General features: G+C 36.5%; 1 protein-coding gene across 5 annotated transcripts in view; it reads left to right on the top strand.

The window, feature by feature from the left end:
- The window catches only part of trank1.L (tetratricopeptide repeat and ankyrin repeat containing 1 L homeolog), a 60740-nt gene extending 39681 nt beyond the window's left edge, over nucleotides 1-21059 (top strand). For all 5 annotated transcript variants that reach the window (XM_041566122.1, XM_018267569.2, XM_041566123.1 and 2 more), the window contains 10 exons: nucleotides 855-992; nucleotides 3913-4056; nucleotides 4215-4371; nucleotides 5130-5218; nucleotides 5627-5730; nucleotides 5819-5951; nucleotides 8758-8903; nucleotides 9776-12750; nucleotides 15507-15608; nucleotides 19613-21059. In XM_041566122.1, coding sequence (XP_041422056.1) covers nucleotides 855-992; nucleotides 3913-4056; nucleotides 4215-4371; nucleotides 5130-5218; nucleotides 5627-5730; nucleotides 5819-5951; nucleotides 8758-8903; nucleotides 9776-12750; nucleotides 15507-15608; nucleotides 19613-19716 — 4092 coding nt within the window. In that variant the 3' untranslated portion in view covers nucleotides 19717-21059. The remainder of the gene's footprint in view (nucleotides 1-854; nucleotides 993-3912; nucleotides 4057-4214; nucleotides 4372-5129; nucleotides 5219-5626; nucleotides 5731-5818; nucleotides 5952-8757; nucleotides 8904-9775; nucleotides 12751-15506; nucleotides 15609-19612) is intronic.
- The last annotated feature ends 1390 nt before the right edge of the window (nucleotides 21060-22449 follow it).

Raw genomic sequence — 22449 nt, 5'->3', positions numbered from 1 at the left:
TCTATGATAATATGTGTGTCTGTATCATACTGTATTTTTTTTTTAAAATATCCCCCCCAGCCGAGCATAGCCTCAACACTCAATCTGTTACATAAGACTGGGCAGTGGAGCAGTGTTACGATAGATTTAAATTCTGATTTACATTTGTACTCTCGATGATAGTCACATCATACCACCCACAGCCCAGCATGGCTGACCTATCCTGTCCCCATTGTACTGTGGTTTTTATGGATGACTTCTTTCATAAATATGTTTGCTATCAGTCATCTAATAAAGACTTGCCCGTCTTTAGTGTTCAGAGCTTATATAGTCACGACCTGTTCCAAAAGCCCTATGAAAAATGACACGTTTTTCAAATACAAAGTTAATTCTTTGCAGAACAAAAGTTCAGACTATGCACACATTTTTAATACACACATTCATATGAAATGTTGGTTTGTTTAAGCTACTAAACCATATAACTTTTCCTTATAGACATGTAAAGAAGTTCTTAGCAAATAATGATATTACCCCCTTAACATAATAAAACATGTCTCTCTCATTAAGATATAAGGTGTACACCTATAGTTCTAAGAGTAATATAATTCTGGTGGAGCATCAGTGCACATTATCATAACTATAATTTAGCGCAAACACATTGAGTTGCATATTTATGAAAGTTCTAAGCACCGACACCAGCTTTACAGTAATCTGCATGCAGTGGTCATAATAGTAGCACTGAAATTTGGAGTGGTTGTCAGGTAATCTGTATTTCCTTGTGCACTGTGGGTGGTCTAAATATTATTATCTTTACTTTCTATGTAGAATAACATGAACCTTAGCATGTTATAGTTAAACCTGTTTCACTGTTTTAGGTGATTCTGGTAAAAAATGAAAGTGCCAAAGAGAAGATCCCAGAAGAGTTGAGTTTGGCTTTGGTTCTGACAATTTACGAGGCCAAAGGTTTGGAATTTGATGATGTTCTCCTATATAACTTCTTCACTGATTCAGAGGTACTTGTACAACGTGTTCGCAAAAGTCTTACTGACATTAAAGGGGTTGTAAAGGAAAAAATAATTGCCTTTTTCTGTCTCCACCTTAATATAAGCCTATATACAATATAATTCTAAATTCTATGATTACAAAATCAGTGTAATTTTTATTTAGCCTTAGGCAGGGATTCACAAACGTTGACCCCATCCCCTTTAAGAGGGGCCCATAAAAGGGCAGATTTGAAGAGAGTGCTTATTTTCTGTCTTAGACTCATTGGCATCTTCACCATTTAAAAACACCCACAGGAAGTGCTGTATGGCAATTACCTTGTAACATAGTTACAAGGTATTTGTCAATGCAATGTCAATGATTGTCAATGCAGCAAGATTTATAGTCATATGAAAAAGTTTGGGAACCCCTCTTAATTCTTTGGAGTTTTATTTATCATTGGCTGAGCTTTCAAAGTAGCAACTTCCTTTTCATATATAACATGCCTTATGGAAACAGTGGTATTTCAGCAGTGACATAAAGTTTATTGGATTAACAGAAAATATGCAATATATATCATAATAAAATTATACAGGTGCATAAATTTGGGCACCCCGACTGAGATATTACATTAATACCTAGTTGAGCCTCCTTTTGCAAATGTAACAGCCTCTAGATGCCTCCTATATCCTTTGATGAGATTCTGGATGGTAGTATTTTTGACCATTTGTCCATACAAAATCTCTCCAGTTAAATTACATTTTATGGCTGCCGAGCATGGACAGCCTGCTTCAAATCATCCCATAGATTTCTGATGATATTCAAGTCGGGGGACTCTGACGGCCATTCTAGACTATTGTTCTTCTCCCTCTGCATAAATGCCTTTGTAGATTTTGAAGTGTTTTAAGGGTCATAGTCTTGTTGGAATATCCAACCCATGCGTAACTTCAACTTTGTGACTGATGCTTAAACATTATCATGAAGAATTTATTGATATTGGGTTGAATTCATCCGACCCTCGACTTTAACAAGGGTCCCCACTCCCTGAACTAGCCACACAGCCCCACAGCATGATAGAACCTCCAACAAATTTGACAGTAGGTAGTAGGCGTTTTTCTTGGAATGCGGTGTTCTTCCGAAATGGAAAGTGCTTTTTGTTATGACCAAATAACGAAATTTTTGTCTCATCAGTCCAAAGCACTTTGTTCCAAAATGACTGTGGCTTGTCTAAATGAGCTTTTGCATACAACTAGCGACTCTGATTGTGGCGTGAGTGCAGAAAGGGCTTCTTTCTCATCACCCTGCCTTACAGATGTTCTTTGTGCAAATTGCGCTGAATTGTAGAACAATGTGCTGATAAACCATCTGCAGCAAGATGTTCTTGCAGGTCTTTGAAGGTGATATTTGAAGTTGTCTGTAACCATTCTCACAATCACAATTTTTCTTGGCCTGCCAGACCTGGGTTTTACAGCAACTGTGCCTATGGCCCTCCATTTCCTGATTACATTCCTTACAGTGGAAACTGACAGTTTAAATCTCTGAGATTTTTGTAGCCTTCCCCTAAACCATAATTCTGAACAATCTTTGTTTTCAGAGAGTTGCTTTGAGGATCCCATGCTGTCACTCTTCAGAGGAGAGTCAAACAGAAGCACAACTTGCAATTGGCCACCTTAAATACCCTTTCTCATTATTGGACACACATGCCTATGAAGTTCAAGGCTAAACAATCTAATCCAACCAATTTGGTGTTGCCAGTAATCAGTATTGAGCAGTTCAAATTAGCAAAATTACAAGGTTATCCAAATTTTTGCACAGTCAGTTTTTCACATTTGATTTAATTTCATACAACTGAATACTGCTTCACTAAAAATCTCTTCAGAAAACACCCCAGTACTCAATGTCCATAGGAAATGAAAGACATACCACTGTTATCTTTTTTGTTGAAAGTGGAGTAAATTATTATGCAGGCTGAGAGGGGTTCCCAAACTTTTTCATATGACTGTAAATAGATGAGATGACATGATTATGATGTGCTTTTAGAGAGAAAATGTGCATTTGTAATGCAAGATCTCTTCTTAAAAATAAGTGCATGGAACTAATCCAGCTTTGCTTTAAATGTATAGTTTACCCATAAATGTAAGTGTGATAGATGTGAGGATATTCTTGGATAATCGGATTTTAATTTTTGTTTGATATATACCCTAGTAACCTAGACAGTGATCTAAAAGGGGGGCCGGAATAAGAATAGAAGAGGGACTGTGCAGAAAGATAAGTAATAGGACATCTACCAATCATAATAAAATGGGAGCTTCACAAGGGAAATAGTTATTGGTTGCAAGGTCCGTGACCCCCTTTTAAAAGCTGGAAAAAGGCAGCAGTTGCAGGCAAATAGTTCAAAAACTAAAAATTGGACCAAATGCAGTTGCTAAGAATAACAAACAAGGGAAAGTTGTGCTCACCACTAATTTTTAAAACCATTAGGCGGGGGTGCAATGAGGCTGTGACCACAAAATACATATAGACAAATACAAGAGTCCTCTGCACTCAAACCATTATCAATATATTTAAGACAATGTCTTAAATCTATTGATAATGGGTTGCTAAGAATAAGCCATTATGTAACATGTAATTCTGGTATGTTCAGTTTTAAAAGATTTTAAACTGCTTCCGAAAAAAATGTTCTGCAAAGGGAGATGGCCATGCTTATTTTTTTTGTATATAAAATATTAACCTGAAATATGTATAAACAAGTGTAAAATACTTGCTGATATTGTTGAATGAAACCACATAATACATTGTTTTTAAGTATGTAGCAAGTGCACAAGTATTTGCCCTGTTCCCAGCTGTTCTTGTACTGTATTCATCAGTAACAAAATGTTCATGTTTTTTTTAAAATTTGTAGTTGGGCTATATGTGTAATAGCAGTGACGTGTTATTTTACCTTTTTTAAAGGCTTCCAAGGAATGGAGAATCATTTCCTCCTTCATGCCAGAATCTCATTCAGATGTTGAAAGCAAGCCACTGATTGAAATTTCTATGGATAAAGTCTGTATGCCTGTTAGTAGACAGTTGAAAATGAACCCAGAACTACATAAGGTACTCATTCAATTTCTGCTGTATGTCAAATAATGATTTTTCTTAATTTTAGCAGAGGTGATTTTAGATGTTATTTTTTTTTCAGTTTTGGGGCAAAAATGTTTATTTCTGCACTCAAAATATAGTGAATTCTCAGAGTAGTGTGGTATGATTTCTAGATGCTGAATGGAGAACTGAAGCAGTTGTATACAGCTGTGACAAGAGCTCGGGTTAACCTATGGATATTTGATGAGAGTCAGGAAAAACGCGCTCCAGCTTTTGGATTCTTTATCAAGGGAAACTTTGTTGAAGTTGTACGCACAGATGAAAACAAAGGTACAGTTCCAACATTGGGAAAATGGTCTTTCCTTTCATGGTTATCAGATGGGAATGGGAAAAAATACATTAAGCTAAAGCTTCCATTTGAAAGAACAGGACAATGTAAGAAAATTGAAGGATAGGTTAGAACAGTTCATTTTAGGATTATTTCCCCTTTCTTTTCAGTGCCTTGCCCTTTCTAGAACCACAGGAAGTATGTTACTTTAAATAGATCTGAAGCCTGACTTGTAACTTTGGTGAGATAGTAAGCCAGGGAACAATGTCAGAGTCTGGCCCTGCTAGCAGAGATGTTGGTGTAGAATATGGACTACAAATTTATCAGAAAAAAAATTATATTTATATATTCCTTTGAATAAAAGAAAACATATGTCAACAATGCAAATCCTACTTAAATACTCACTTTACATATTGGACAACAGCCACTCCATTTAGACATTAATTCCCTTGGCCAACAACCATGTTCTACTTAAGTTATATCCCTTTGAGAATGCCCAACAGATTAAGATGCTGTAAATGAAATCAGAATGCAAGTAAAACTGCCCAATGCTTGTCTGTATATATATGTGTGTAGCCAGCAACATGATTTATCTCTGTCTAATTCTGTGTCTAAAGCATAGAATAACCTTGCTTGTTTAAAATACTTTAGTACTAAGGTAAGGAATATAATATTAAATGTGTTTTAAGTCATCCTAATTTCATTCTAATTAAAAGAAATGTATGAATAATTAATGCTGAGCAAAATAATATTTTAATAGATCTCGATGATAATATGTTTGTGAGAACATCTACTAAAGATGAATGGATTTCCAGAGGAGACTATTATGCCAGCCACAAATGTTGGAAAGTAAGTGTAGACTGCTGCAGCATATACAACTTACATACAAAAGTGTTTTTGTCTTCTGTGTGATTTCTCACTGATGGCAGCAAATGCATGCACTGTTATGGGCATTTTACTAAACTTAGCAGTGCAATCACAAATCAGCAGATCAATGTGATCACCATAGCAGTCTCTGCAAAGGTATTTGCAAACAATGCTTTTTTTCTGGTGGAGAAGCAGTGCAGATGGCAAAACATGTTTTGAGGAATGGGGAAGAGAATGAATATATAATCTTTGTACTTTGAAAATATCTTTAAGATAAAAAAAAAACTAGTTATATTTTAATTTACTGTGCTGGATTTATTATAAAAATAGTATCAGTCTTTATTATATGCAAATTAATATGATTATTAACAGTTCTCTAAATGCATACAGGTTGCTGCTAAGTGTTACCAGAAGGGAGAGGCTACTGATAAGGAGAAACTGGCCTTTGCTCATGATGCGGTTTTGCATTTGCAGACAAAAAAAGCCAGTGCCAGGTAACGATACCTTTAACTGCTTGGAAATGTCTATCTATAGAACATTCAGAAATTAGAGGCAGATGATTATTTTTTTTCCCCCTAACAGAGAAAAGCAAATGGAGTTCTTGCGGCTTGCAAAAACATACATGGAATGCAGAGAGCCAAAACTAGCTGTCAAATGCCTAGCATTTGCAAAAGAATTTCACCTTTGCGGAGAACTCTGTAGAAAGCTTGGAAAGGTACACCATATATATATTATACATATTTATGTACCTTTTAAAATGATTTTTAACCTTATAAAACAAATGTCAAGAGATGTAAAAGAAACCGTAAAAGTGATCTCAATTTATGCTAGAGGGAACAACACTTGAGTAGTACTCATGGGAACTGTGTAGGGTTGCTCTGCTTTTGCGACTGCTTCCAAAAAAGCAGCAGAAAGGATAGAATGGCTCTGGAACAGCATAATATGGGCAGGAGGATCAGAAGGGGAAGGCAAGTGAAGAGAGGTGCTAGAGCACTGAGGAGGGGAGAGAAAAGGAAATAGCAGCATGAAACTGGAAGAACAGTAGAAAAGAAACACATAAAACAGAAGAATCAAATCATCATCAAATTCATCAAATTGACACAGACCAACACTGCAACATTTCAGGTCTACATTGACCCTTTGTCAAGCTAACTACACATGTTGCACATTATCTCATTATATAGTTTGTAACGTACCACCCTCTAGTGGCCAATCAAAACATACAAATAGTTACACAGATTCCAATTATTAACACCCATGGATATATCATTATGCAATCAATCTAAATTATAGTCTAGACCAGTGATTCCCAACCAGTGGCTCACGAGCAACATATTCTCAAAGCAGGTGCTTATTTTTGAATTCCTGCTTTGGAGGCAAGTTTTGGTTGCATAAAAACTAGGTGTACTGCTGTACTCCTGTATGCTGCCAGTCCACATAGGGGCTACCAAATGGTCAATCACAATACTTATTTTACACCACCCAGGAATCTTTTTTTATGCTTGCATTGCTTCCCAACTCTTTTTACATCTGAATGTGGCTCATGGGTAAAAAAAAAAGTTTGCCCCCCCGGTCTAAACTATCAGAAAAACCCAGAAGAAGCAAACTAAGGATCACTGAGAATAATTTACATAGGGCACTGAGGCAGCTTCATTGAGCAATCGGTTAAAACATTACAGCACTCAGTGCTAACCACTTAGGGAAACAAACAACTACCATATTTACCCACACCAATATGGGACTTAGCCTCTAAATGCAAAATAAACGATACTAGATAGCCAGGGCCATTCAGGTAAAGTTAAAAAGCAATATTTATTATCACCATGCCAAAATGCTAAAACCATTTAAAATAAGCAGCGCTGCTTGGGAGGTGGGGATCCCATTAACCCTATTTTATATATATTATATGCAATACAATAGAAGAGGCTGCGTGCACGCAAAAGGAAGCCTCCAATATATTACAGTTGCAACCAACTCTTAATCAAGAGAATCAATCTGGATAGATCCGTAATTAGGTATTCGTGGAATGAAGAGAGCGATGAGTCATCACAGCTGTGATATAAGTCGCCAATAGGGTACTCAATTTGATGGTAGAAAAAGTGATTACTCCAGTTCTGATTATGAATGATAGAATGTCAGAATGTGAAACGGCATGTGAGGGCGGAGCCGGTGTGGGATTAACTCTTTGGTGCCCAGAGTAATTCAGAGTAACACCGAATGCTCAACGCTCCATACTCATGTCCGAATTTCACAGTTACTGGTACACCTAATGCACATCGTCCTCGATGGAGAAAGGGAAGCTGGATACCGCAATTCCCCTTGCAAAGCTGTGCCTCGACCGTCGAGCATTCGGTGTGGGAGGTGATCCATCACGGTCAGTATCTTTTCTATTCTGCACAGCGGTCTGTTACTAAGCGGTGGGACGAATACGATTACATAGCAATTGCTATACCACCTAAACACCGGGATCCGGATGTCCATAGGATATACTTAGGGGATACTTCCCCCTCCAGTGCCCTTGTCTTTACCACTCGGACTGAATTACTCTGGGCACCAAAGAGTTAATCCCACACTGGCTCCGCCCTCATATGCCGTTTCACATTCTGACATTCTATCATTCATAATCAGAACTGGAGTAATCACTTTTTCTACCATCAAATTGAGTACCCTATTGGCGACTTATATCACAGCTGTGATGACTCATCGCTCTCTTCATTCCACGAATACCTAATTACGGATCTATCCAGATTGATACTCTTGATTAAGAGTTGGTTGCAACTGTAATATATTGGAGGCTTCCTTTTGCGTGCACGCAGCCTCTTCTATTGTATTGCATATAATATATATAAAATAGGGTTAATGGGATCCCCACCCCCCAAGCAGCGCTGCTTATTTTAAATGGTTTTAGCATTTTGGCATGGTGATAATAAATATTGCTTTTTAACTTTACCTGAATGGCCCTGGCTATCTAGTATTGTTTATTTTGCATTTAGAGGCTAAGTCCCATATTGGTGTGGGTAAATATGTCAATATAAAGCAAATGTGGACACCTCTTTAATGCAGGTTACAATTTGGCTACCATTAATTGCATGCACCTTGCTTCGTTTAAACGGATATTTGAAACAACTACCATATTTTAAGTTTATTCTAATAGTAGAAAACTAAGACAATTGCTTGCTATGTATTTATGTTACAAGACTTGGAACTTCACACATTGAATGAATTTTCAGGCACATGGAATCACCTGTGGAGCACTCATGTGTATTCTTCTGCCAGCACTCTCTTAACTGTAAATAGTCAAGCACAAGCATTTGGGTTGACAAACTGGACTGAATACTAATGTAATCCCTTTTAATCCCATAGCAATGTTATCATGTATTACAGGGTGGTTCTATTTTTTCACCAAATTATATCAATGTGCATTCTAATTCTGAGATGTTTCTAGTCAACAGAGCTTTAATTTTTACTGCTTTTCAAGTGATTGGGAGCCTCATCTTTAACTACACTTATGTCTTGCACAGAATAAGGATGCTGCATACTTCTTTAAGAAGATTCAAAACAATGTGATTGCGGCTCAGTGCTTTGAAGCGGCTGGGGAATTGGAGATGGCATTAAACTTATACCGCCAAGAGAAGATGTATGAAGCAGCAGTTCTTATGTTAGAAAAGTAAGTAGAATAAATATCTTCAACTTATCTCTCCTCTACAGTTTTTTATATAGGTTTCTCTATTTCCCTTACAAGATTTATAAAAATCTGCAACAGGCATAAAATTCAACTTTTTATACCAATTACTATCACAGGTATATGACCTGTTATCCAGAATTCTCAGGACCTGGGGTTTTCCGGATAATGGGTCTTTTTGCAATTTGGATCTCTATACCTTAAGTCTACTAAAATATAATTTAAACATTGTTTAAAACCAAAACTATTATTTTGTCTCCAATAAGGATTCATTATATCTTAGTGGGGATCAAGTACAATGTGCTGTTTTATTACAGAGAAAAAGGAAATCATTTTTAAAAATTGCAATTATTTGCTTAAAAGGTTTCCCTGTACTTTGAAACTTTCTGGATAACGGATCCTATAGAATAGATTCTAACAATCCCGCCCCCCCCCCCATCTGTCATCTCTGGCAAAAATTTTGTAAGAGGAAATAAACATTTGATAAAGTGCAATGCAGATAAAGCGTAAAAAATAAATACCAGTGGCTTTCATATATTTGCATATATTATTTATTATACATATCCCAGTGTAGGCACTGGTCTAGTCAGTTCTGTGCATTATCATCATCTGTAATCATTCACACTATTGCTATTCAGTCGCTTGCACACTTTCATTTTCCACTTTTTAATCTTTATTCATTCTTCTCTCTAATATTCTCTTCTTTTTGCTACTTCTATTTTAAGCTACTTTGTAGATGAAAGTTCTAACATTAATTATAGACAGAAATATCTTGACAGTAGATTGTAAGTGATGAAGTTAGCATCCTTGCATCTTTAGGTTATTATAGTTATCATTATTTACATCTTTCACTACAGGCACAAGAAAAACCCAAATCTACATGTACCATTTACAGCAAAACATTTCTATTTGGAAGCTGCTGCTAATTTATTTACCAATAATAAAATCAAGAAGATGAATGAAATTCTGGCAAATCTTGATGTTGAAGATCAGTTGGTCTTTTTGAAGAAGCACAAGAGATGGAGTGAAGCTGCCAGTTTGCTTAAAAAACACGGGCGCTGTGAAGAAGCAGCATTTCTTATGAGAGATCATGGAAAACTGTTAGAAGCAGCAGATCTGACCATGAATAAAGAATTTCGAGCATTATGTCTGCTTGCTGCAGCAAGATGTCAGATAAATGATTGTGATGTAAGTAATGAAATAGGTGACACCATTGCTGAGGCTATGCAGATATTTAAGGAAATACACAACGGAATAGGTGTTGCTGAGGCTACTCTCCTGGAAGGAATTATGACAAAGGATTTTGGGAAGCTTCACTCCTCATTTCAAAGCTTTGTGCGGCAGTTTCATTGTGCAGGGGCTGTAGAAGCACTCTGTGAATGTATAAAATGTGATGAATTCAATCAAAAATTGCTTTTCCTGGCTGCTTCAGGATTGCAGCATCTGATTACTCTCCTTAAAGCTCTAAAAGCACCAAAGACCAATGCGGACAGGGAAAATGTTAAATCATGTCTTGAATTTTTTGGAGTTGTACAAAAGGAAGAAGACACATGTAAAATTCTACAGCATGAAGGATCAAGAATCTTCCAAATTTTCACTGAAGAGAACTTTGACATAAAAGATAGGAACATCGAACTTAATATAATAAAGTCATTGTTAGAAAGGCATTTTCTTAAAAGATTGTGTAACATCTCAGCAAAAGTACTTGGAAATGTTTATCCAGAATCCGATATTTGTCCTAAATTCATAGCCGGACTAGATTGCACTGATGAAAATTGTCAAGACTTCCACAGGCCTGTGCTACAGCATGAATTTAAAAGAATGTTACTGTCTAAAAGAAATTTAACAACTATCAGTGGATTGTTACTTGATGCAAGACATCTCTCAAAAGAATTTGCCAGTGAGCTCCAAGAAATTCTGGGTGCTGATGTATTTCGGTTTCCTCGTTCTCTTCTAAATTTGTTATTCCCTAAACATTTTCATCTTCGAATCCTTTCAGAAAACAAAGGGGTGTGCAAAATATTTGAAGAGATACGGCGCAACTTTCCAAAGCCTTGTATTAACATGCTTACTGAATATGGCAAGTCCCTTTTTAAAGAAAAAGATGATAGCGAGAGGAGAGCATCAACAGATCTATGGTTAAAAGCAATGTGCATTTTCTCTTTGTCTTCGTGTTATCCAGATGAATTAAAATGTTTACTTGATGAGGTAGAAGTCAAATTTAACAGGGATTACATGCCTCAAAGCAAATATAGACATGAAGCAAAAGAAGATGGTAGGCGATTAAAAGGCCTTGATGTTAAATATGGCATGTTGAAACCTGATGTCTCTAGTGGCTCTTTAAAAGATAGACACATTCACTTTTTTCGTCTTTTTCAAAGTTCAGTGGACCAACTGTACATCCTCAAAAATCCAGAATCCAGTAAAACTCATTTTTTCAGATTCCTAAATTATATAGTCAAAAAGTCAATTTGCCCATTAATTCCAAACATTGGAAACTCAGTTATGCTGTTGGAATTCCAGTTTATATTCTGTTGTGTAGTTCTTATGCGCCTTTCTCCTAGCATTAGGGTTCTGCTTCCAAAAAGTTACATCTCTGTACTCCATCATTGGGAATCCATGTTTGGAAGGAAAGGAAAGTCTGTGGTGAAAGATACATATTCTATTTTGATGGAATACAAGCCAAGGAATGAAAAGCAAGCTATAGGAAACTTCAAATATCATCTTACTTATCTTGCTAAAGTTCTTTGTGGGGCAGAGGAGCATAACTTCAATGTCCTCCTTGATGCATTTCGTGACATTGACTGCATCTATTCTGGGGAAGCCGAGAGAACACTGGTTCTCTACTTAGTGATGATGGTGAATGTTAAAGGAGTCATGAACTCACAAACTGATATTATACTTAAAAATAATTTTCCTTTTATTCAGCAAGAGCTGAAAAACCAAAAAGAAATGTTTCCATCAAAAGTACCAGAGAGGTTACTTAATACAGTAAACAATTTACCTGATAACGCAGAAGAAATTGTTAACTTTCTCCAGAATCTGCTAAGTCAGAGGGATGAGGAGCGTTTAGTTGACTGCTGTTGGAGGTGGGATGGCGCCTTTTTTAAAGGATCTGTACGTGGAATTTTCTATGATGATAAGTTCAAGTTTAAAGAATTTGCTAACGTCCAACACATAAAACAAGACTTTGAGTCTCCATATTTTGAAGATGGACAAGAATATTTTCCAGAAGAAAAAGTTGATATTGTGGCAACCTTGGTATCTCAGGTGCAGCAGAAGCATTCAGCTATGCAACAATTTCATGAACTTTTGATTTTTGTCTGCTTTTGCATAAAGTGGAAAAGGGCTTCCCTTCATGCAAAAAAAAGGAGAATGGAAGAGTCCACTCCAGACAGCTTTAAAATAGCAGGCATTGACACAACCCAATGTGACCTATGTGGAGTAAAGTTTTCTCTCTCTCCAACATTGTTCTCCGCTCCTACAGAAGAATATGAGGAAGAAACAGTGTCACCAACAACAAATGAGATCGAAAATAGTGGATACCTTGAATCCCTGGTTGTACCAAATATCAGCATGACCTATGAGAATCACATTAACCTAGAAACTCACTGTCACCAAATGCAAGCTTACAATAACTACCTTCAGTTTTACAAATTAAAAGTGAACGCGGTACTTTCCGAGGCAAAATCCCTGGTGCAAAGCATGAAGCAAATGACTGATGATCAGTTAGCGACAGAGTTAAATTTAGAGCAAACAAAGATTAAAAACAAAATGAAAGACATTGTAGATCGGATGGAAGACATATATGAGAGAAAAAAATGGTCTGAAGGTAAGTCAATGCATGTTTGTATGTATTGCAATGTTGCTGAGTCAGTGGGTTGAAAACTATGAGGTTAATTCATCAACCCTCTGTAATTTTTCTTGTGAGATAACAATAGAATTGATAAACGTGGAAAATATTAAATATCTTGGAATATCTCTGGGTGATTTTAATAAAGCTTTCTATGGACAGTGGTGTCTCACATTTTGGACACCATTGATTTTTAAGGCAAAAATCTACAAAGTATATTATATCAGATACTTTCTTTACATACGTTTTGCCTGTGATATTATGGTGTGATGATTAAGGAGGAGACTGAGCTGGTACACAAACAGAATAGGTGCTTGGCAAACAAGAACAACTTGAGCAGGTAAAAGGCAAGGCAAAAAGTAACTGACACAGGTACAGGGCCGGCCTTAGCCAGTTTTAACTATTGGGCCCAATAGGACATTTGGGAGCCGAAGATATGTAGTTTGTGAACTAGCTGGCTTGTCCACATCAGACATTCCTCATTCTACCACAGTTCTAATCCAGTTGGTGCTACTATCATTGGTTTCTATCTGTGATTTCGCTAGCAATGCAAGTACGTTTACTTAAAGGAACAGTTCAGTGTAAAAATAAACACTGGATAAATACATAGGCTGTGCAAAATAAAAAAATGTTTCCAATATAGTTAGTTAGCCAAAAATGTAATCTATAACGGTTGGAGTGACTGGATATCTAATGTAATAGCCAGAACCCGACATCATGCTTTTCAGCTCTATAACTCTGAGTTAGTCAGCGACTTGAAGGGGGGCCACATAGGACATAACTGTTCAGTGAGTTTGCTTTTGATCCCTAGAATGCAAGTTTGATTCAAAAGCAACAGCTATGACCCATGTGGCCCCCCTCAAGTCACCAATTGATAACTATTAGTTACTATCAGTGGAAATCAAGCGAAACCAAGTAGTGTTCTGGCTATTATGTTAGACATCCAATTACTCCAGCTTTTTACATTTTTGGTTAACAAACTATATTGAAAATGTTTTGTTTACTTTGCACAATCTATTTGCCCAGTTTTATTTTTATACTCAAAAATTCCTTTGAAAACAGCCACTTCTCTCAACATAGGGACAAACGGTGGGTTTAAAAGATATGCGCTCAGTTTAAAGGGGTGGTTCACCTTTAGGTTAACTTTTAGTATGTTGTAGAATGACCAATTCTAGGCAACTTTTCATTTGATCTTTGTTATGTATTTTATATAGTTTTTGATTTTTTTTCATTTTCTCTGACTTTCCATCTTTCAAATGGGGGTTTCTGATCCCATCTAAAAAACAAATGCTCTGTAAGGCTACAAATGTATTGTTATTGCTACTTTTTATTACCCATCTTTCTCAGGGCTGCCATCAGAAATCACGCGAGCCCGCACAACAACATTTTTTGGGCCCCCCCCTTCCCCACCAATCGGTACACAGGCACAAGTGCTAAAACATTTAAGGCCCACCTACAAGTTAAATAAAAAAATTGGTGGCCACGAAGCACCCCCTACAAGTTATTAAAACATTAGTGGCCAGGACCCCCCTACAAGTTATAAAAGAAAACAGTGCCTGGGCCAATACAAATTATTAAAAAAAGATAAAAACATAATATAACAAAGTTATATAAACAAAATTTCTGGGCAAGGCACCTACAAGTTATATTTAAAAAAACTGGTGGTGAGGGCCCCTATAAGTTATTTAAAATAAAAATTGGTGGTGGCCCATACAAGTTATATAGAAAAATAGTGGCCAGGGCCCTTACATGTTATATTTTAAAAAATTGTGACCAGGGCCCCTATATGTTATATAAAATAAATTGGTGGCCAGGGCCCCAACAAGTAATATTAAAAAAATGGTGCCAGGGTCCCTGCAGGTTACATACAAGTCGGTGGCTAGGGCCCCTGTTTGTTATTAAAAAGAAAATAAGTATACTTACTTCAGCTGCAGAGTTCGGGGAAGCTCAGATGTCTGTGTCTTTAGATTCCTGTGCTCTGATTTGTCATTGAAGTAAGTCCCGGTAATTTTGTATGGTGATTGGATAAGCTGGAGGGGAGGTTCAAATTTCACCCATCCAATTACCATGTGGCTTAACCGGGACTTATAATTGACTGACAAATCAGAGCAGTTAGAAGATGCTGGCTCCTGCCCACTCTCCCTTCCAAAGTTTCCAGCTCAGTGACAGCGGGGCTAGTTATTCAAGTGCATCAGTGTAGGCTTGTATAAAAATATATACCAATAGCATGTAAAATAAAATTCCGCTGGAGAGCCAGGCTATGCTATTCAATGCAATGCAATGCATCTCAAATAAATGTAACACTTTATTGCACTGACTGACTTTCCAGTTGACTTTTTTGGATTAACATACAAAAAGCTTATGCCCCTTCTGAAATCCATGTTTTTCACTGACCCAGTGTTTCTTTTATCTCCAAAATGCCTATGAGTATAGAGCCGAATAGTGCCATTCTTATTTTGCAGCATATACATCTGTTTCTAAAACCCAAGCCCTTTATCAAGCATGCTGCATTTGTAGTGGCCTAGTAAAACTTGCTTTTCAGCGATAAAATATTGAATGCTTTGGTAATTTAAAAATCAAATTGTAGTGGTTTGTATTTTCTGTAAATATTAAACTAAAATCAATTAAAGCTACAAAGAGTCCTCATTAGGTATGCAGTAAAGTATATGAAATATTTATAGACACATTTGCTAATTATTCTCACTAAACATGCTAATTGGAGTTATTTATTACAGCTGAAATGTTAATGGAGAGCCCACTTCAAGCGTTAGAATCCACTCTTTCTGAAGCTCAAAGTGTCCTGAATAAAGCAGAACAGCATATGGCAAATCAAGAAGGTAATAACAAACTGAATATTTATTGTTTATATATCCTTTGTTTCTTTTGGTAAGTAAAGAAATGCCCACATTTGGATTACATAAAGCTATACAGTAATCAGATGAATACAAAATCTTCTAGAAAGTAAAAGCTAAATCACAGCTTATAATACAGATTTGTTGTATAATTTTAATGTGTATAAATTTTACGTTTTATGATTTTGCACATGCAGAAAAACATTTTGTTCAGCAAGTAAAGTTCCGTGCAAATATCTGCTTCTTAAATGATAGTTTGAGATTGCAGTTAGTCAGACACTAACGGTTGGAAAGTTGTGATTAAATTACATAAAGGAAGTAGGTTTGTATGTATGGTAAGGGTATACAACGTCCAAAAAGTACCTTGGAGCATTTTGTAAAGACAGGGTCCCGATGTGGGCTGTGCCTCCTAGTGCTTCCTAACTTGCGCATCTGAATGACGGACATTTACATGCCTCCCCCATTCCTCTTGAATAGAGCATTGCCTATAACAGACAGGCGGCACTCTGAAAGGGAACTCAGAGTCTGCCAGAAATACAAAAACTAGAGAATGCTGTGTTCAGAATGAAAAAAAAAGCAAATTGCAGCTTTTTTTGTACAGATTTTTTTTTGCAAATTAACCCTTTTGTCTGGTAGCAATCAAAATCCCTGGTATCACATAATATTTTCTATTGACTTAAAATAGGAAGTGCTGTAATTGCAGATCTGAAATGACCAATGAGATTTTCCATTCAGGTTAATGGAAAGTGATTTGATGTAGCCAGTGGGCATTTGATCTTTTCAAACGCTAATTAAATTGTGCCTTCTTATTTAGTCTAAATGGCAAATGTTGGTACCAGCAAGAAAACATTTGGTTTCATTTAAGAAGTAGAAGGCAGGCTGCACAGTCCCAAAAATGTAAGATTTGCACCCTGCCTTCCTAATTCATAGGTTATGATCAGTAAAGTTTTAAAAAAAACAAATGTATCTGCTGCCTTTTAGGGCCTGGCTGTGGCATAACTGATTTCTGACAAGATGGTAATACGTTAGGGGAGGATCTTGTGATTCCTGTTCCAGTGTGCAAGGAATTTTTGTTGGAGAAGGCTTAGTTATAAATTGCCAAGAGATTGTGTTCTGGTACAACGTTGCTTCCTGGGAGTCTGTATACCAAGAAACTTCATGTGCTGGGTTGCAAGGATCTCTGGCTCTTAACGATGAGTCATCTGTGTTGACTTCTTGCAAGGACCTCTGAAGTGGCCTAGATTAGACTGCAATCCCAGTATGTTATTACATGGCCTACAGATCAGAGCCACAGTTGGCTACACATGACGCCTGGTCTCCTTAAAGAGATATGGTACACTAAAAGGCCAAATGGCAGTGGTTCAATAGGCAGTGTTTGATCCCACAGTTTGTAATAGCAATATTTTATTGGAGTGCTGACTTTTGTGATGAATGTTTATATTGAATGTGATTTGGTATGCTTTGTGCTAATTAACGTTTGTTTGCAAGGGACCCTTTTATTTATAAATTTTCCATAAAGAAAAAGTTTATATCATAACAGCATATTTTAAGATGACGGCCAAAATGGCAGCATATATACTTCAATTTGCTGATGAGAGGTGTATAGTGTACGCATAGGGAGTCACCAATTGAAAAAAGGTAAAGAAACTAGTGGTTCATTTTGCTAGACAATATTTAATGTTTGAATTTGCAGTAGGTTTTCCATAGGAAGCATATATCTGTGTGTTTGTCAATCTGGTCCGTTAATAAAGCAGTTAAAAATTATTCTGCATTATGTATTCTTTTTATTATCCCATGAGTCATGATGGAATTTAGGAACCATTTTGATAAATTAATTTTAGCCTCTGCTAAGATTTGGGGCAGTAGCTTATTTTGTGGTTTGTTTAAATCTTTAGTAGGGAGAGCTAATAGGGCTAAGCGGAAATCTTCCTGTATATGGGTTTGCCAAATATACCATGCATCATCTTAAAAATGTCTTCCCAATATGCATTCACCACTGGGCTGTCCACCAGGTATGTAACTTTCTCCACAGCCCCAAAAACAAGTTGGAGAGGTAGAGGGATGGATTTTACGCTTCCTTTCAGGAGTTATACACCATCACTTATCATTACTTTATAAGTTGATTCTTTAATTACTGTATTTGAGGATATCCTAGATAAAGTGGATTTTGTGGAACCATTGTGGAGAGCCCCTTTTAAGAGGGTGAAATACTTTTTAGCTTATTGTTTAATAAATATTTTTGTTTTAATGTTGAGGTACACAGTGTGTTAAATGTTGACATTTTGTAATTTTTGATACAGGTTTAAAGGTCCTCCAATTTTGCAGCAGGGGCAGAACTGAGACCTTAAAGAGTTTGAACTTTTGATGGTCTCTGAGAGTTAAGAGGACATAACTGACCTTTAACAGACTATCCCAGCTAAGCACAAATTTAGTTTTTCGAGGATTTGAACTCTCATGACAAACTTTCCTTTCCCCTGGTTAGTCAAGTAGTTTTGCTAGCACAAATTTTAATGTTTTTTCCCCTGACCCAGTGCAGTTCTGACAATCAACATGGAAGTTTCAGTCTTGGCTTAATATGACTGTGCTGTTGCAGTTACTGATCTTTCTCTGATTGCAGAACCTTCTCTAAGCACATGCTTCTTTTTATCTGTGTTTGATGGAAAGAAGTACATTTTGTATGGTGCTTTCGAGATGGCTACAATTTGGCCATTTGCATTCTGTGATGAATGGACTTCACCAACATTAAAATCTGGCTCTGTCCAAGTTTGTCAGCTTTGGACTCAAACGAGCAACAGGCTTGTATTTCCAGCAATGAGAGTGTGAATGGGCCATATTGGATTTAATCTCTTGTAACTGAGGAAACTGAAACTTAAACTAATGTTTACAAAAATACATTTATGTGTCAAGATAATGGGGGTGAAGAGAACTGAGAAGTAATTTTGCCTGGTCATGCGCTTTCAGAATGAGCCAGCATTTTAAGATGGAACTGTTTTCTGGTAGGCTGTCGTTTCTCCAACTCAATGTAACTGAATGTGTCACAGTGGGACCTGGATTTTACAATTGAGTGCATTTCTTAGATCTATCAGTGAGGTGTTATCTTGTATTATGGAGCTGCTATCTGGTTTCCTTCCCATTGTTCGGTTGTTAGGCTGCTGGGTGGAAAGGGAGAAGGGTGATATCACTTGCAGTAAAGAGTGACTTAAGTTTATCAGAGAACAGGTCACATGACTGGAGGCAGCTGGGAAACTGACAATATGTCTAGCCCCATGTCAGATTTCAAAATTAAATATAAAAAAAAAATCAGTTTGCTCCTTTGAGAAACTGATTTCAGTGCAGAATTCTGCTGGAGCAGCACTATTAACTGATGTGTTTTGGATAAAAAAAAAACATTTTACCCATAACAGTATCCCTGTAAGCACTGAAACGTTGAAATAGGTAGTAAGTAAATGGTCTGCACTTAAATAGACATGATCCCCAGGTGTGCTGCCCTGAACCAACAGCCATGGCAGTTGATAAATAAGAAATTGGTATGCCACAAGCAAGAAAATTTAAATAAGCTGTAGAGCTCTTACAATGGGTCTCTCATTTTTGTGGGATGGTTATATGAAAAATTATATGAATAAGTCTTCTGGTGGGCCCTGGCCAAATGCCACTTTTACCCATTTATAAAAATAGCCGTGATTGCACTGTAAAACGGGACTGCAATAGACAGAAATATGCATACATTGTATTCCAACAACCGGTAATCGGGGATTATGTTACTGCTGAAGTAATTAAAATGTTATGTTTTTTATATTAATACTATACTAACCAAATACACATTCATTAGTATATTTACTAGAAAAATGCTAGTGTTCGATCATCAGATCAATTAGATTGAAATTTTTTATTTAGGCACAAAAATTTAGGCACAAAAATCCTGCTCTGGCGCTATATAAAGGCCTTGCTATCTCTTTATATTAATTAACTTTTTTTCTCTTTTAAACAAGGTTTACAAAAGAAGGATCTGTTTGATCATGAAATAGACTATGATTTTGAAGAACTTTGGTCAAAAAAAACAAAGAAGGCCAAGAAAAAAGGCAAGCGCCACTGAAGTGAAAAGCATTCCAAAACATACTGAAAATGGTGTTGAATTTAATTGTATTGTTTATAATTTAAAATGTAATTTTGTAACAATCACATATAGGGAATTTAAATGGTATTATATTTTACTAAATAATGTTTCACAAATCAACAAGCAAACTGTTCTGTACCGAATATCACTTTACATTGCTACTACACCTTTCTGCATTGTGTCACATGAAATGTATAGGGGTTTTTTTCTGCACATTAGCCCAATTATGGCAACACTTTTTATAGATGTTTGCACAATATATATCACACTTTTATTCACACAATTTGCCTTTTCTGAATTTGTTTTTCATTTAACGCACATGATATAACTGAATTTGTGTAAAATGCATACAGTATATATATTTAACAAGGAAATATTTCACTGAACGTATTTGTGTCCTTCTATTTTTGTATTATGTATGTATTCCTGGCACTATACATCCAATGTTCATTGTTACATTTCGAGTGGTGGCATATGGAACTTATGGAAACCTCTGCTGAAGTAACTTCAGCGCTGCTGGCAAAGTATCAGAATATACCTTTGTGTAGAACTCCATAGCTGTTAAAACATCTGAAATTCAAATTTGTACTGGCAAACAATTTTTCTGATTTTTGTCATCCATTCTGGAGGAGATTTAGCATAGGACAGCACTCAACTATAAAAGCTCTACCCCATGATATTCACCTCATCTTCCCATCCTTCTCTCAAGAGCATAGTAGGGTGTTATTTGTATCCATCACCCAGGTGCTGCTCTATGACTGCATGTTTTTGGTGCTTTTTGGTTGCAGGTTAACATAGAGCATAGGGAGACACAAATTTGATTTTGTTTCAACTGTGCCCCTGTAAGTTAGACATTTTACAGCAGCTGTGTGCACACAGAACAGTTGGGCTTCATTTTTTGTTTCCATTCGGATCGTTTGGCTGGATGATTCGCATTTCTGAGAGAATAATAGAAAATAATTCATACTTATCCATAATTACTAGATAACAACATTGCATTAGTGCTAAAGAGATATGTTAGGAGATTGATCTTTTTTAGAAAGCTGTTTTTTGTGGTTTATTATAATCATTTACTTTGTAAATTACTAATGCAACATACTTATTCTGTTTTTGATAAGTGATCATTCAGCATTTCCAATGGCTATCATTTTATCTAATTTCATGTTTTTTTAAGAATTGTGACTGTTTTCAAGTTTATATCTTTCCATGCTAACTTTTTTAAATAAGATGTATATTTGCAATTGAATTTTTTTTTTATTAATGAGCTTAAAATGTTTCAAAACTTTCAATATGAATCTAAAAATACAGGCTTGTTTTCTTTAAAAAGATTGTGTCAGTTTTATTGCAAATGGAAAAGCCATACATATTAATTTACCGGTAGTCTTAATTTTCTTAATAGTTTTTTAATTATTTGCCTTTCTCTTCTGTCTCCTTCCAGCTTTCAAAAAAAATAAATATATATATATATATATATATATATATATATATATATATATATATATATATATATATATATATATATATATATATATATATATATATATATATATATATATATATATATATATATTAGGTAGAGACTGCACTCACAGGTCTTTTCTCTCTATTTCTGTACAAATAACCCAGGTACTTTATACCTCATTATTCGTGAGTGCCGATATTTTTCTCTTGTTTTCTGCCTGCTTCACACTGCTAAAGCTGGCCATAGAAGCAAACATTTGATCTTACGAATCTCCATTTCGTGCGATTTTTGGGCCGTGTGTGGAGTGTCCCGACATTTTGTGCCATGGCGATTGGTCGTTCAGACGATCGGAGAGGTCGGCTACCGATACTATCTCTGCATGTGTTGCCGATCTGACGATATTGGTGGGAGACTGTCACCAGCTTTTGTCGGACATAACTTTCGTATAGTTGCTGTCAGGGGCAGAACATGGGCTGATCTGTTCTTTTACTACTTTATTTGATCTGAATGGTTAGTGGCAGGTCGGGAGATGGCACCGAACAATCGTTCATCCGATATGTAGGGAAATCTGCACGTCTATGGCCCGGTTAAGGTCTGTGTCTTTTTCTGTTTTATTTATAATCTTTTTTTTAAAAACAGTTTTGGCCAAGCCTGTGTCTGCTAGAAGGTATACAGCATGTTGGCTCTTTACTAACAACCATTCTGACACCACCTGAGAGCTGTGTACATTAAAAACTGACAGAATTAGGAGGCAGAAGTCCATAGGGAAGTTCCCCAAGTGGAACTCATAGAATTTTGCTTTAATTACCTTCTGCATCTGTTTCTTACCAGATACAGGGTCACTCAGACCCTAGCAGACAATACAGTGATTACTCGATGGAAGTTTGACCTGAATTACATTTTCCCTCCTATTCCAGTGATGCACCCAGTCTGCTCAGACTAAACCAGTTTTCAATAATGGCAATAATGAATGCACCATAGTGGACCAGACAGGCTTTCTTTTCCACTACGCTTTTAGGGCACCTATTGCTTTCTCCAGATCTGTTTCTGCAAGGCTCCTGTTGTCATCCAAATCTACAGACTTGCTCATGGCATGGCTTTCGACAGCACCATCTGGAGATGTAAGAGGTTTGCATAGCCATGTTTGGAAGACCTACATAGTGTGGTAAAAGATTAAGGGCTGTACTAAATGCTCTCTCTGCTGAAATGTTACCAGATGGGATATATCAGGCCTGGGGGTAAAGTATATC

This window comes from Xenopus laevis, chromosome 6L, assembly GCF_017654675.1.
Source record: "Xenopus laevis strain J_2021 chromosome 6L, Xenopus_laevis_v10.1, whole genome shotgun sequence".
Lineage (NCBI taxonomy): Eukaryota > Metazoa > Chordata > Amphibia > Anura > Pipidae > Xenopus > Xenopus laevis.
Note: the sequence above shows the minus strand (reverse complement) of the source record. Positions and strands in the feature narration are given on the sequence as shown.